General features: G+C 60.8%; 1 protein-coding gene across 2 annotated transcripts in view; it reads right to left on the reverse strand.

Moving 5' to 3' along the window:
* LOC107142194 (protein-arginine deiminase type-4-like) overlaps positions 1 to 13,919 on the reverse strand; it is a 51,376-nt gene that overhangs the window by 26,576 nt on the left and 10,881 nt on the right. For both annotated transcript variants that reach the window (XM_015485638.2, XM_048816240.1), the window contains exons 3-14: positions 13,685 to 13,751; positions 12,205 to 12,290; positions 11,155 to 11,272; positions 9,980 to 10,105; positions 7,650 to 7,828; positions 7,446 to 7,549; positions 6,633 to 6,744; positions 5,241 to 5,348; positions 2,173 to 2,327; positions 1,184 to 1,328; positions 984 to 1,086; positions 185 to 255 (exon numbers count right to left, since the gene is read on the reverse strand). In XM_015485638.2, coding sequence (XP_015341124.1) covers positions 185 to 255; positions 984 to 1,086; positions 1,184 to 1,328; positions 2,173 to 2,327; positions 5,241 to 5,348; positions 6,633 to 6,744; positions 7,446 to 7,549; positions 7,650 to 7,828; positions 9,980 to 10,105; positions 11,155 to 11,272; positions 12,205 to 12,290; positions 13,685 to 13,751 — 1,374 coding nt within the window. The remainder of the gene's footprint in view (positions 1 to 184; positions 256 to 983; positions 1,087 to 1,183; positions 1,329 to 2,172; positions 2,328 to 5,240; positions 5,349 to 6,632; positions 6,745 to 7,445; positions 7,550 to 7,649; positions 7,829 to 9,979; positions 10,106 to 11,154; positions 11,273 to 12,204; positions 12,291 to 13,684; positions 13,752 to 13,919) is intronic.

A 13,919-nucleotide genomic window follows, 5' to 3' on the forward strand; every position in this document is an offset into this window, starting at 1 on the left:
GACTGAGCTCTGGGCTGCCGCCCGGGGCGGGGGGTGGGGAGGTGACTGGTGGCCCTGGGGCTCCCTGGCATGGAGAGTCGCCAGCCAGCACCCTCAGGGACCCGAGGGCCGCGCTGCCTGTGGGGGCCCCTGCCTTCCGCCTGGGGGCAGCTCGGGGGCAGCTCGGGGCACGCGGACTCCGCACCTCCACGTAGGAGTTGTGTTCTCTCAACTTCTTGTTGGACAGAATGTCCTTTATCTTCTGCTGCTTTTTTTCTGTCACAGAGAAAAAAGGGGAAAAACTGAATTCCGAGGTCGACGCCCCTTCCGTCACGGGCAGCGGGGACTCAGTGTTCCCATCTGTGAAACGGGGACAGCCACAGTGCCCCGCAGGCTGGTTTGCTCTGAGCCTGTGAGGGACGGTCTGTCACAGACACGGGGACAGCGCGGGACGGATCCTTGAGACTGTGCCTCCCACTCCCTGAGACTCCCCGGTCTCCAGAGATCCCACTTAGAGAGGAGGAAGCAGGCCAGGGGTGGTCAGTGACAGAGCCTGGACCCCCAGGACAAGGCCCTGGGTTCCGTCCTCAGCACTCCAAAAACAGGGGAAAAAAGAGCCAGTTCTGCCGAGTTTTCTCAACCTCCGACCCGCCCCATGTTGGTAGGATTCATTGAAGAAATCCAGGCTCATCCTGTGCTCAGAGGTGCTGAACGTCTCAGGTCCTTGGATGCATCTTGCTCTCTCCTGCCTCTGGGCCTTTGCACGTTCTGTTCCCGGTGGCGCATCTCCCTCCACCTCATCCCCCTGCCAGCTCTCGCCTCCTCCAGGGAGCCCTCCCGGGGCCCCACCCAGACAGCCCGGGGGCCCTCTGCTCTGTCCCGGGCGTCCCCAGCACTCGGCACAGTGCCTGGTGGCACAGTCGGTGCTCAGAACAGGTCTGGGCCGGGGTGGTCCCTCCCGGCAGTAGAAGGCCATGTGACGGCAGCAGGGGACGGCCACTCACTCTTGACCCCTTGGAACAGCAGCAGCTCCCCGTGGCCCGCCTCCTGCTTCTCCTGGAACAGCCGGTAGCAGGACCTGGGGCTGGCCAGCAGCAGCCGGAAGCCCTGGGCAGAGACACGGTGGAGGGAAGCTTGTCCCCGGCCGGCAGGAAGGGCCTGCTGGGGGCTGTGGCCTTGGCCAGGTTCAGTCCCTGGGCCCTACCTTCCTGTCGGGCGCTGGGACGAAGGTCAGGAACTCGTCTATGTGCCCCACGGACAGCCAGTCGGAGTAGAGTGTCACGGGGGCCTGCACCCGCTGGGCACCCAGGAAGTCCTGCAGGATCTGGTGCACCTCCCGGCTGTCGCCGCTGCAGCCAGGGATGGAGGCTGTTAGGGGAGGGGAGCGGGGGTCCCCGAGGGATCGGGGCCTTTCAGGATCCCAGAAAGCCCTGATCATGTCCCTTCACATCTGAGGGACTGAGGAATTGTCATTCCACTTTCACTGAGGGGAAACTGAGGCACAGGGTCACCAACACAGAGCCCAGCACTGCCTGTTGGACCAGCCCAGCTGCTGGTGTTATGGGGAAGCACAGGATTCGAACCCAGTGCAGCCAAAGTTGGCAATCCCGACGTTGCTTCACCTCTCTGAGCCTCTGTCTTCTCCTGCAAGCCCTGTGTGAGTCAGCCCCTTGCTCTTTCTCAGTCTGTTCAGCTGCCCTGGCCTTCATGAACACACCAAGCTCATTCCTGCCACAGGACCTTTGCACGAACTCTATCAGCCACCAGGACATTCTACCCCAGGTGTCCCCACAGCCGTGTCCTTCTTGTCATCAGGACTCAGCTCAAAAGAGCCTCCTCCAGCGAGGCCTCCCCGCCACCCTCACCCAGGCCCATTCCTCTCTGCCCTTTCTGTTTTCTCACTTTTTGAGATTACCTATTATCTGTCTCCCCACAAGCACAGTGGCCGAGACCTGTCTTGTCATTCACGGCTGCGCCCCCAGCTCCTGGCACATGACAGGACGTAAGCCGCAGAGCTGGACCGTTGTTTGGGGCTCCAAAGCCGGTGTTCCTCGCCCACCCTCCCCTCCTCTCTCGCTCCCTAAGGTTTCTCAAGCCTCCTGGGCTGGGAGTGGGCAGGGGACACTTCCGCTCTGCCCTTTGCTTTTCCGTGGCACCGGGTCCTGGCCACCGCGGTGTCCCTGCCCTTCTTACCTGGGGTAGCCGCTGTTCCCGATGAGAATCCTGCCCAGCGGGTACTGCTTCTCCCCGACGGTGACCGGGGGGCTCACTTCCAGATTCCCAAAGGAGTCCAGCCCAGTGATCTCCTCCGTTTGGGGCCCGCGGGTCACGTAGCCAAAGTTTGGACCCTGAGGGGGAGAAGCGCCAAGAGTTAGAGGCCGTGGGGAGCGAATCTAGGGATGAGCCTCGTCACAGGAAGGGATCCAGTCACCACCAGCCCCAGGTACAGAGCAGGCGCCGCTCTTCCTGGTGGGATGTGGCAGGAATTTTGAATCATTGGGGGGGGGGTGGCAAGGAAGGGAACTGGTGTTTGCTGCATCCTTAGCTCATGGCAGCTGCTTTGTGAGCCATCACCTGGGAGTAGTGACAAATCTGCAAACTTTCCTTTTTATCTCTATTTTGCAGAAGAAGAGACTGAGGTCAGAGTGGTGATGGGCTTCCTCTGGTCCTGTATCCAGCTGGTGAAGGAGTGGAACTTGAACTATCCTGATGGGTGCCCTGGGTCCACACCAAGTGCATCCTGCTCTTGGGCTGGAACGAACTCCTCAGAATGGCTTCAGTGTCTCCACGTGGGTCCTCGTGAGAGAGGGAGGGACACATCGCCCACCCCTTGCATGAGCTTCCTGACTGCTGTAGCAACTTGCCATCAAGTTAGAGGCTGCTCTCTTGGGGTTTTGGAGGTGGGACTCTGCCGTCAGGAGGGCTACAGTCAAGGCACCACAGGGCTGTCCCCCACGGGGCTCTGCAGGAAGGGGCTGTTTTCTCGTCCCTTGCGGTTCCTAGTGGCCGGCTGGGCTGTGGCTCCTTCATCTTCCAAGCCAGACCCTCCGGTCTCTGCCTCCCCCATCCACCCCTCCTCTCGCCCTCTCATGAGGAGTGTTGAGTTTACATGGACCCCCCACCCCATTATCCAGGATTGCAGGCTCCTAACTTCCTAACGTCACACCGGTGACGTCCCTCCTGCCACCAAAAGGCTCTGCAGATGGGGGAACAGACATATGGGAGGGGTCATGAGCAGTCTGTCCCACCCCCAAAGAGGCTGCAGCCCTAGCCCCACCCCGCCACAAATCAACTGTCCTACGGCAAAATTCCATGGGGCCACCGCAGGACACACCCGGGGGTCTTTTGGGGGAGACGCGTCATCTCCTGGGGTCTTTGATTTCACGAGTTTTAAAGCCATCATTTGCAGTTGGAGTGAAACTGCTCTGGTCAAAGTCCCCGTGAGCACCAGGCCACAGCCACCAGCAGCAGCCGGGTCACTTGGTCTCGCCCATGTTTTCAGCTCCTGGCTTCCAGGACACGTGAGCTCAGGTCACCTCCTACCTCCCGGTGGCTCCTTCTCGGCCTCCTGGGCACAGGGCCAGGCCTGTCCTTGGTCTCCTGTGTTCTCCACTTTCACTGGCTCTTGGCTGGGTCCTGGCTCATCCCGTGAAATTCCATCCGCGAGCTGATAACGCTCATGTTTTTATCCCCAGCACCCCCTGCTCTCAAACGCCTGCCACTCCCTCCTGCCCCAGGGAGGCTGAGAAGAGAGGGCTGGAGTCCAAGTGCTAGGGGTTGGGAGGGGGTCTCCTTCAGATGGGGAGGGAGTAGGGCTTGAGGCTGAGAGGTGAACTCCAGCCCCGGAGCAGGGAAGAACCTTTCAGGCAGAGAGAGTGGCACGTGCAAAGGTCCTGAGATGAGGGAGAGGTGGCCCAGGTGAAGAACGGGAAGAGCCTGGGGAGCTGGACCAGGCGAGGGACAGAGAGAGGCCAGCCACGATGCTGGAGGAACGGCCGATGGGAAGCCGGTGGCGCTGGACTTGGACTCTGGATCTTCTCAGTGATTCAGGTCGGGATGCTGCTTAGCCAGGGGCCGCTGCAGCCCCTTCCTCCAGGCTGTCTGCAGGGCAGGCGAGAGGCCGTGCGAGGTTCAGTTCATGACATGGAAGAACTGGCCTTGGTCACTCTCGGGGTGTCCAAGTAGGAGACAGGGCCACTGAGGGCCACTCAGCAGGGTGGACTGAGGAAGGTTCTCTGGCACAGTGGAGCTGGCTGGTGGGTGCTGATGCTCCTGAGATGGGATCCACTTGACTGGGTGCCCAAGCAGACGCGGCCTCCACTGGTCAGCGCAGGCGCGGCCAGGAGGTGAGGGCAGGCGCGGCCAGGGAGGGGAGGCAGGCGCTGACTAGACCCAGGCTCCGTTCCAAAGCCTCGGGTGTGGGAGGGGCCGCCTCCCCTGCCCTTGGGGAGTAGGATGCTCCGCTCACCCTGGCCAACCTCGTGCCCACTCCCCTTCCTCATTTTCTCTGGGTGCTGGGGCCCAGAGTGCAGGCCTGGGGTCCTCCTGGGGAAGCCGGAGGTGGGGTGGGGAAGGGCAAGCTCTCTGAGCCGGACGGGCCTGGTTTGAGTCCTGACTTCTCCACCCTGAGCCTCAGTTTCTTCATCTGTAAAATGGGCCTACCGATAACATCTCCAGAAAACGTGGACAAGTTAAATGAGTCAGTGCATGTGAGAGCTCAGCACCGCGTCTGACCCAGCCCCGTGCTCAATAAATGCGATCATCATCATTATTTTTTAATTATTATTCTGTGCTGAGTTTGCACCAACCTGCCAGCTCAGACAAGCAACAAATGACATACTGACTCATCAACACTGTCACTTCCCACTCCCACGTGTGGCAGCGTTGGCTGTTAACGTCACATCTAGGAAATGGCTCTCGATCCTAAAACTTCCTCAGTGGGGCCCCGGGAAATCAGACCCCACCCAATGGATGGGTCCTGCCCCACCCACACTGTGCAGCCAGAGCAGGTGGGTGGCCGGACCGGGCCTGCCTCCAGACAGGGTTGTCCTGAGGACGAGCTGACCTCATGGGTGGCAAGGGCCACCAGATCGTATCATGGTAATGACAAAATAACAGGCCCCACCTGCCGGAGCGGGCCTCTGCGTGGGCAGCTGGGCTCCCCGGGCGGGGACGGGCCTGGCGGGAAAGAGGCGGGGGGCAGGGGCCTCATGGCGAGGGGGCTTGGGCAGCTGTGCCCCCTGCCCACCCCACGCAGGTACCATGACACGTTGGATGGGGAAGTCCTTCAGGCCTCTGTCCCTCGGGGAGTCGAAGACCACGGGCAGCGTCTGGTGCGGGGCCTGGGTGTAGCCGATCTCCATTTCATCCTGGGGGGGGAGACAGGAGCCGTGGCGCGGGCCCCGGGTCCACTCCCAGGGCCCGGATGGCCACCCAGCCTTCCTCACGCCCTCGCCCTTGGCCTCAAGGGCAAATTCCCCTGAGGATTCTGACCCCAGAGAAGGGGTGTCCTGTGATGGCCCCTCACAGTGCGGAGCCCCCAGAGCTCAGTGGGCTGGGGACACGGTGAAGGAGAGGCTCTGGAGTCCTCAAGGACACTGTCGTCAGGGCGTAGAGCCCGGGAGCCCGGCAGCGAGCACCCAGGGTCAGGAAGTGCTGAGGGGCCCGGGGGTCACTGGGGGGGCACCAGGGTGGCTGGAGGGGCCACGGAGACCCCTGGGGGGGCTGGAGCGGAGGCTCCAGGGGAGCAGCAGGCAGCGCCTGTCCCTCCACAGAGAAGGCCGCAGACCCTCTGGGGGAGGAGGTGCAGGAGGATTTCAGAAACGCGTCTTGAGCACATCTGTCTCCAGGGCCGGTGCCCACGGGCAGGGTGCCAAGGACACATGGCTGCTGGAAATCACGGTGGACCTGACATTGCCATTATGGGGGGGAGGGGCGCATAAAAAGTGGTGGCCAGTGGCGAGAGAGGGTGCGACTTAGGGAACTACAAGGAAGAGAGGGAATCCTCACCCGGGGGCAGCATCTGAACTGGGATTTGGTGGGCAGGCTCGGGACGTGGGGGACGGGAGGGGGCGGCCCTACAGAAGGCAGAGTGGCCAAGGCCAGAGGTGGGCCAGGGGCGGGTGGTGCCGAAGGCCCGGCAGGGAGCAGAGAGGGGTCTGGTGCCAGGCTCAGTGCTGAGCTGACGGAACACCCCAGAGTGTCCCCTGGCAGCGTGGGGGGGGGGGGCACTACCACAGAGGCCCCGAGTGGCCACCGCCTGCAGGGGGCGGGATGGCACCAGGTAAGGGAGGCAGCGGGTTGGGAGGGTCTGGAAGCAGGTTAGAGATGGGAGCCATGGAAAGTGCTGGAGCGAGTGTGGCCTGGCTGGTGGCTGAGCCCAGGAAGGCCACTCGAACTGACTGAGGGCCATCTCCTGGGCTTTGCACTTTCCAGCAGGAAGGTGGCTTTTGCCTTGGTGACCCGTGGTGGCGGTCCCAGGGTGGCCCACAACCAACATCAGATGAGCCACTGGCCTGAGCCCCCCCCGCCCTGTGCAAGGACTTTCTGAGGCTCCGCCCTCGCCACCCACGGGTGCAGAGAGGTGCTAGGGTGAGCGCCAGGAGTCCCTGGACACTTGGCCGCTCCCCTGCCCCCTGGGCAGGGCCACTCACCTGCATCCACTGGTCATCCATGTTCTCTTCCTCGGGACAGACGGTCAGTTTGCACTTGGCTTTCTTGGCCAGGGCAGCCACCGCCTCCAGGAAGTCTTCATTGTCAAAGATCCTAGGAAGGTTCCAGAAGCAGCTCGTCAGGCTCCGGATTCTGGAAGTCAGGCCTGGCGGGAGCCAGGAGGCGACACAGGGGCCCTGGAGACGCTTGTGACCTGAACAGGGACTCCCCTCTAAGAATCCATGAAGCAGGAACTAACAGGGACCCCTTCCACAAAGGCGCAGAACGCGGGGAGGCCACTGCCCCAGGCCAGGCCACCTGGGGCCAGCTTACTTTGAAGCCCGCCTCGCTGGCCACCTGCCCACGGGCTTCCCCTGTCACTCTTTCTGCCTCCAAAGCAGCTGGAAGAGGAGAGCAGAGGGGACCTCTGGGGCCCCAGCACTGTCACCAGGGCGGGGCCTGCAGGAAGGATGCTCAAGCCTGCCCAGCACACCGGGGGACCCCATCCCAGAGACGGGGTGCGGCTCAGGGCTCAGCCAGGAAGGAGCCTGCAAGCAAGCTCCCGGAAACCCGGCTCAGGGACGGAGGGGTTCGTCCTCGAGTGCTGGGAGCCATTAGCCCAGCCAGACTGCGGCACTCGAGGTCTAGCAACCTCTACGGGAGTGGGGCCTCTCAAACAGGACCACGTCCCTGCCTCCTCATGGTCCCAGCCAGGCTGAAAGGTGGCCCAGAGCTTGGGTCACTCACAGGGAAGGCTGCAGCCGGACCTCGGGCCCCTCCTGGCCACCCGGGCCCCAGCGCTCAGGGCCCCTCACCTGCTCACGTACACCTCCTGGGGGGGCTGGGTGTTGGGGGTCATGATCCAGGGGGCCACGCGGAAGGCCACGCTGTCTTGGAAAACCAGGGCCTCGGGGAGCTCCTGCCGGGGAGGGGACAGGAGAGGCCGTCACGGCAGCCGGGCTCCCACCTGCTGGCTCTGCCCCCGGCCCCAGCCAGGCCACGGCCCGGGCTCCGCCTACCGGGTTGGACATGTCCAGCAGCGAGACGCCGAGGGAGAGGAGCCCCGGGAAGCTGGCGTCCGGGAAGGTGAGGCCCTCCAGGTAGAAGTCCCTGCTGTGCTGGCCGCCCGGGAGCTCCACCAGGTGACAGGGCTGCTCCGGCCCCAGGACCACCTTGAACCTGGAAGGCAGCTTGCACCCTGGCCAGGGCAGGAGGCTCAGGTCTGCGTCCTCCTTCCGCAGACCCTGCTCTCCCCTGCCCCCGTCCCGGGTGCCTCCCCAGGCCCCATACCACATCCCCACGTCTGCCTGGAGCCCCAAACCCCCCGGGACAGTGCTCCTGGGCGGGGGTCCCGAGGGGCACCACAGGGGCCTGGGCCTCTCTGACTTTGCCCGAAGCCCACGACACGCCAGCCCTCACTCATTTCCTGAGCAACTGCTCCAGCCAGTCCCAGCTGACACTGGGGGTGGGAGCAGGCGGTTGGTTGCTGAGGAGACAGGGTCACCGTGTCCCCCACCCCCCAGGGAGCACGTGGGGGAGGGGACAGCAAAGGCCATTAAGACAGGTGCTGCCTTAGCCGCTGTGACGGAGGGGCCCAGGGCTTCCCAGAGGGGTGAGGCCTGGGCAGGGGCAGGAAGCTGGTGTCACCAAGCCAGTGACAGCTGGATCACCTGGGACTGGAAGTGAAGGAGCTGGATCAAGGGGTGCCCCTGCAAGACCCCTCCCTGGCCCTCCCCCAGGAGAAGCCAATGCCAGCACGTGCCACCCAGACCGCCCCTTTGCCCCCTGGCCCCCCAGCAGCCCCTCCCTTAGCCCTGTCACAATCTCACCTCAGGGTCTTCATTTGCCTGGCCCACCCTCCCCCAGGTTCCACATGGCTGTCCCCAACTGTCCTGCTCAAATGACAGCCCTCGGGGTCGGGGGAGGCCTGACCCCACGCCCAGCTCCACCCCCCGCCCTGTGGACTCGGACCCGCCCTGTCATCTCTCGCAACCCACTAAGATGAAAGGGACCCGGGCCGAGGACTTTGTTGTGTTCATAGCTCTGTGCCCTGTGCCTAGAATTGAGCCTGTCACTCCCCGGTGGCAGGAACTGGGAGGAGTTAGCGGGATGCGCTGATGGGGAGTCGGCTTGCAGCTGACTCTATACACAAGGGGGTGTCTGTCTGAGAGGGAGGGAGGCCGGTCAGAGGGACCACCGTAGGGACAGAGGACAGACACCTCTAGGTCTTGGCGCCTGGCCTGGCAGCCATGAGGAGACAGTGTCAGTTTCCCTCTGCCCTCCCACGCCCATTCCCAGCTTGTGGGGTGTCAGGAGCGTGGTGTGTGCCTCACCCATCCCCCATCAACCAGACCAGCCTGGGGCCAGGTGCTCATGTGAAGCCACCAAAGGTGCAGAGCCATCAAATGGCAAATGCCCAGGGGCCCTAACTTGTCACCTGCCATGATTTGTGTTCAGTTCCATTTCCCACCGCTGTGTGCTCTTAATAGCCACAGCACCCGGGCAGGCACAGGGGTGAGCGCCTGCAATCCCAGCAGCTCTGGAGGCTGAGGCAGGAGGATCGCAAGTTTGAGGCCAGCCTCAGCAACTTAGAGAGGCCCTAAGCAACTCAGCGAGAACTTGTCACTAAATAAAAAATAAAAAGGGCTGGGGCTGTGGCTTCGTGGTAGAGCACTTGCCTAGCATGTGTGAGGCACTGGGTTGGATCCTCAGCACCACATAAAAAGTAAATAAAATAAAGTTTAAAAATTAAAAAGAAGGGGGCTGAGGATGTGACTCAGTGGTTAAGTGACCTTGGGGTTGATCCTTAGTACCAAAAAAAAACCCCACAAACATAAAAACCCCCAAACACTACAGCAACTCATCCTTATCCCAAGACAGAGATGTTCATATGGGATACAGCATCAATAAAAAAAAAACAACAAACTAGCCATAGCTCCAGGGTGACCCCTGTGTCCCTCGGGGCTGAGTGCCCTCAGAGCAGCACACACCGTGAACCGTGCTAAACCCCAGGCCCAGAAACAGCGCTTTGCCCCTGGGTAGGGCTGCGGCCCTTGCTCTTAGGAGGAGCCAACAAACACCTGCCCTGCCTGGCTCCTGCCCAGCTACTCCCCTCCTGCCCACCTCTCCCACGGTCCCAGCATGAGACACGACACTTATCTCTCGTACGTGCCCCTCATCTGGGAGGTAGTGACAGAGAGTCTGTCTTGCGGGGAGCTGTGTCCCTGGTTCTTGGAACCTGGCACCTAGTAGCTGCTCAGGAATCATTTGACAGATCTCTGCGCTCCGCTGGCGGGGGCAGGAGCGAAGCCACGACGAGTCAGAGGGTCAGTGCGGGTGGGAGACTCACCCGTGGCCTGAAACACCCGCATTTTGTCCATCTCGGATTTGGCCACGTGCAGCACCAGCCGGTGCTGGCTGGAGAAGTCCTTGGGGGTCTTGGTGATCAGGGTCACCAGGGACATGTCCTGCAGGTCTGGAAGGAGGATGAGGCCTGAGACCACTGTCCCAGAGGCTGATCACCTACAAGCCACCTCCTGGTGGCACCTGGCTGCACCTCTTTCCAGCATTTAAATGACATTTTATTTTTTTGGCTTGGGGTTGAGCTCTGGGTCTGGTGAGCGCGGAGGGTTCCTCCAGCTTCGGTGCCTGCGCCCCATCAGCCCGGGAGCAGGGGAGTCTCACCTCACAGTGAGCCGGTGGCGATGAGGGGAACACGTCAGGTGCTTGTCACCGTGCCTGGTGCCCCAGAACTGCCCTGGTGGCAGCTGCTTTGATTATTACTATGTGCCGGACCCTGAGCAGAGGCTGTCCCCCCGCCTCAGGCTACCTGCAGACAACTTGAAATGCGTCCATCTCTAGAAATCCCAGTAGCTCCCCCAGCAAGGCCACAACACTGCCCCGGGCTGCCACCCTCTGTCCCTTAGTGCCATTTTTCAGGGCAGGTGGGGAATGTGTCCCCCCATAAGGACACCCCTGAGGAGTGCCTGCAGAGACCCTGTGCCCGTCCCTGTCCTTGTGTCCCTCAATCTACCCTGGTGTCTGGATGCTCGGACTTCAAATCCTGAGTCTGCTACTTATTAGCTGTGTGACCTGCGGCAAGTTGCTTAACTTCTGTGTGCCTTGGTTTCTCCTTCCATTAAGTTCTGGGTTGAGCACTGAATGAGCGACTCAGAGCAGTGTGCGGCTGACAGGAGGGACCTCAGGAGCTACTCTGATACGATTTGGGGGCCATTTCATTTTGGTTGATTGAGGGTCCCAGGAGGGTAGACGTCTGTGTTGGGTGGGGGCTGGCATGGAACCTGGAGCGTCTGGGAGGCATCAGGGACTTGGGGTTGGTCCAGGTCTTCTCGGACTGCTGTGTGACCTTGGGCAGGTCACCTGCCCTCCCAGGACCTTTGTCCTCTAGCAACCGCCTCTATCTCAGAGGCTGTTCTGAGGCTCAGGTCACGTGGACAGAGGGCTTATTAAGGACACCAGGACACTAACTAAGGACACCCAGTGCCGCCGGCCACAGGGCCTTACCTTTGCTGTCAAGCACCTCCTCGTCCTCGCAGTCCATGCCTGAAGAGCTGGGGTTGTCCCTGTCACAGTTCACCAGCAGGATGGCCCCTTGTCCACGGGGGCCCCAGGTCCAGGTCCTCTGTGGACACCGGAAGAGGGGGAGCAGGCTGAGGACGCCCAGCAGACCCCGGCCCTGGAGAAGCCCCTTCCTCTCTCCTCTCCTGCAGCTCCCATCTCGCTCCCACTCGGGGCAGTTCTCGGGTCCCGAGAGGGGATTTCTGCTACCGTCAGAACCGAACCCCCCTAAAATACAGGCATCGACTTTTAAAAGGGACCCCCAAAGGGGCAGAGCCTCAGTGGCAGGAGCCCCTTCACCCTTCACCCGAGAGTGACTGCGGGACCTAAGGGGTCCCTCTTCTCCACACTCAACGAACAAACCAACCACCTGTTTTTAAGGCTCTGGGGACGGACCTGGGGCCTCAATGCTGCCCGGCCAGAGCTCCACCGCTGACCACGGCCGGCCCTTCCTATGCTTTTCTCTGAGCCCACCAGGGGGCTCTGTCCCCCACCCCCAGGGCACACATGCACACCAGCAGGGACTGTGTGGCAGCGTCGGGCCGCCACACACCTGCGCCCCATCTTCCCGCAACATTCCAGGCCCCCGCCGGCTGTTGCCCTCCGCCCCCCTGCCCTTCCTCCCTTTCCTATTAATCACCCCAGGTGGGCAGCACCGTGGGGATCTCTCCTGTCAGTCATTAAGGCCTGGGGCGGGGCTTCTGACCTACCTACACATCTTTCCTCTGCTCTGTAAAAGCTGGGTGGCTGTAGGTTCCAGACAATACATTATTTGAACCCCCAACCAGGAAGAATATGGTCTCATAAAAGATATGGGATTCATGCAAGCCAAAACATCGCTGGTGATTTTAATTTTCTCCTTTTCTGTCTTCCTGAATCATGTTTCTCTTTTTTCCCAGTTAATATAGGACACGGGACACAGACTGCCATTGCACCCTATCGCCACAAGGAGGCGCCAGAGCCCAGTGGGGCCAAAGCAGCCTTGGGGTTGCGTACCTGGTTTTTCACGGCTCTGCTCGGCTTGGCCTTGCCAGGCTGCTTGGCCTTGCCCGTGCGGGTGATGTCTGCCTGCAGGGAGATTTCTAAAACCACAGGACAGAGGAGAGGGCTGATGAGGTGCACAGTCGGGGCTCTCAGCCTGGCCTCGGTGCATGGCCCTTTCCCCAGGAGACGTCTGCTCTGAGGTGGGGAGCCTCTCCTTCAGAGGGGACAGCCCCCGATGTCCTCAGAGCAGAGCTGAGGCTTCTGACTCTCCTGTTGTCCTTCAGGGGCTGTGACAATGACACCAATAGGGAACTGAAACCCGGGATTTCAGAGACAACTCCCAGGCGCCCCGTAAGTGTTCCACACGGAGCCCTGCAAGGTCACCCAGCCTCGCTCTCAAGGACTCCGGCCCAGTCCTCAGTGACCTCGGGTGACAGACACGGGCTACACCCGTTCCATCTGCTCTTTATTACACGTGCTGCACCAGGGACAAATCGCAGCCCCAGTCCCCTACTCTGACCCATGGCGTGGCTGAGACAGCTTGATTCTAAATCCTCCCTCCCTGTCAGAATAGAGGACCACGCTGTCCTTCCAGCAGGGTAGACCCGTGTGCCCACAGCATGATCTGTGACCGTGTCCCACCTGAGGTTGTCCCAGTGACCAGTTAAACATATCCACACCACGGTATTAGTGCAGCGACAGGACAATAGAGTCCTGAGTGGTCTGGGCCTCATCACCCCTTCACTACCCGGCTGCATGGGTGACCTTGGACAAGTCTGTTTACCTCCTGTGCCTCGGCTTCCTCACCTGTAAAATGGGATGATGATCGTACTGACTTCACTAGATTGTTGTAAGTTTTAAATGTCCAGTCTTAGACATGGGCTGGCACGGGAAGTGCTCTCTTGTTTAAATGTGGATTCGAAAACAAGATTCGCTGATGAGATGAAACCGGAAGGTTTCACATGCTCTTTGTATACTTAATATACACTGTTTAAGATGAAGCCAAACTAAGGAAAAATGGATTTTCTTTTTCTTTAGACACAGGGTCTCTCTTTGTTGCCCGAGTTGTCCTTGAACTCCTGGGCTCAAGCCATCCAAAAATGGATTTTATTCCACAAAGAATAATGAATAAATAGGAGTAGAGATGGATCGCTGATAAGACCAAAAATGTCAAATGTGGATTGTAAGTAATGACACTTGGGGAACATGGAGACACAGCATCATCGTCTACTTTTGTTATAAATATCCGAGGAGTCAAAAAGGTGCAGAGACTGTGCACTGAAAATCCCTGCACCCTCTTCCTAACTTGAGAAATAAGTCATTCCGATGTCATTCCAGCGCCCGCCTCCCCCTCCCAGGTCCGCCCCTCTGTGGCTCCTCTGTGCCGCGCGGGAGATGGCCCTTTTTCTGGCCAATGTTTAAAATAGGCGGAGGGGTGACCTCCCAGGTGAGGTGTCCTGCAGAGGCTGTGGAGGAGCCTGGGGCCACTTACCCACCCCGGTGAGGTACAGCAGGGCCTGGACAGGTGGCGTCTTAGGGCCGTAGTACGAAATCCGAACCTGCGGGGCAGCAGCGGACGTTAGGAACTTCCCTGTCCTTCCCCAGACGGGTCTGGACCCCTGCGTGGGCCAGCTCAGCTCAGCTCCAGTGACCTTGGTGCTAAAGAGGGTCCCACGGGAGGCCAGAACTGGAGGGGCTGGGCCTGCGGGGAAGGCCACGGGGGGGGG

This window comes from Marmota marmota, unplaced genomic scaffold (assembly GCF_001458135.2).
Source record: "Marmota marmota marmota unplaced genomic scaffold, marMar, whole genome shotgun sequence".
Classification (NCBI taxonomy): domain Eukaryota; kingdom Metazoa; phylum Chordata; class Mammalia; order Rodentia; family Sciuridae; genus Marmota; species Marmota marmota.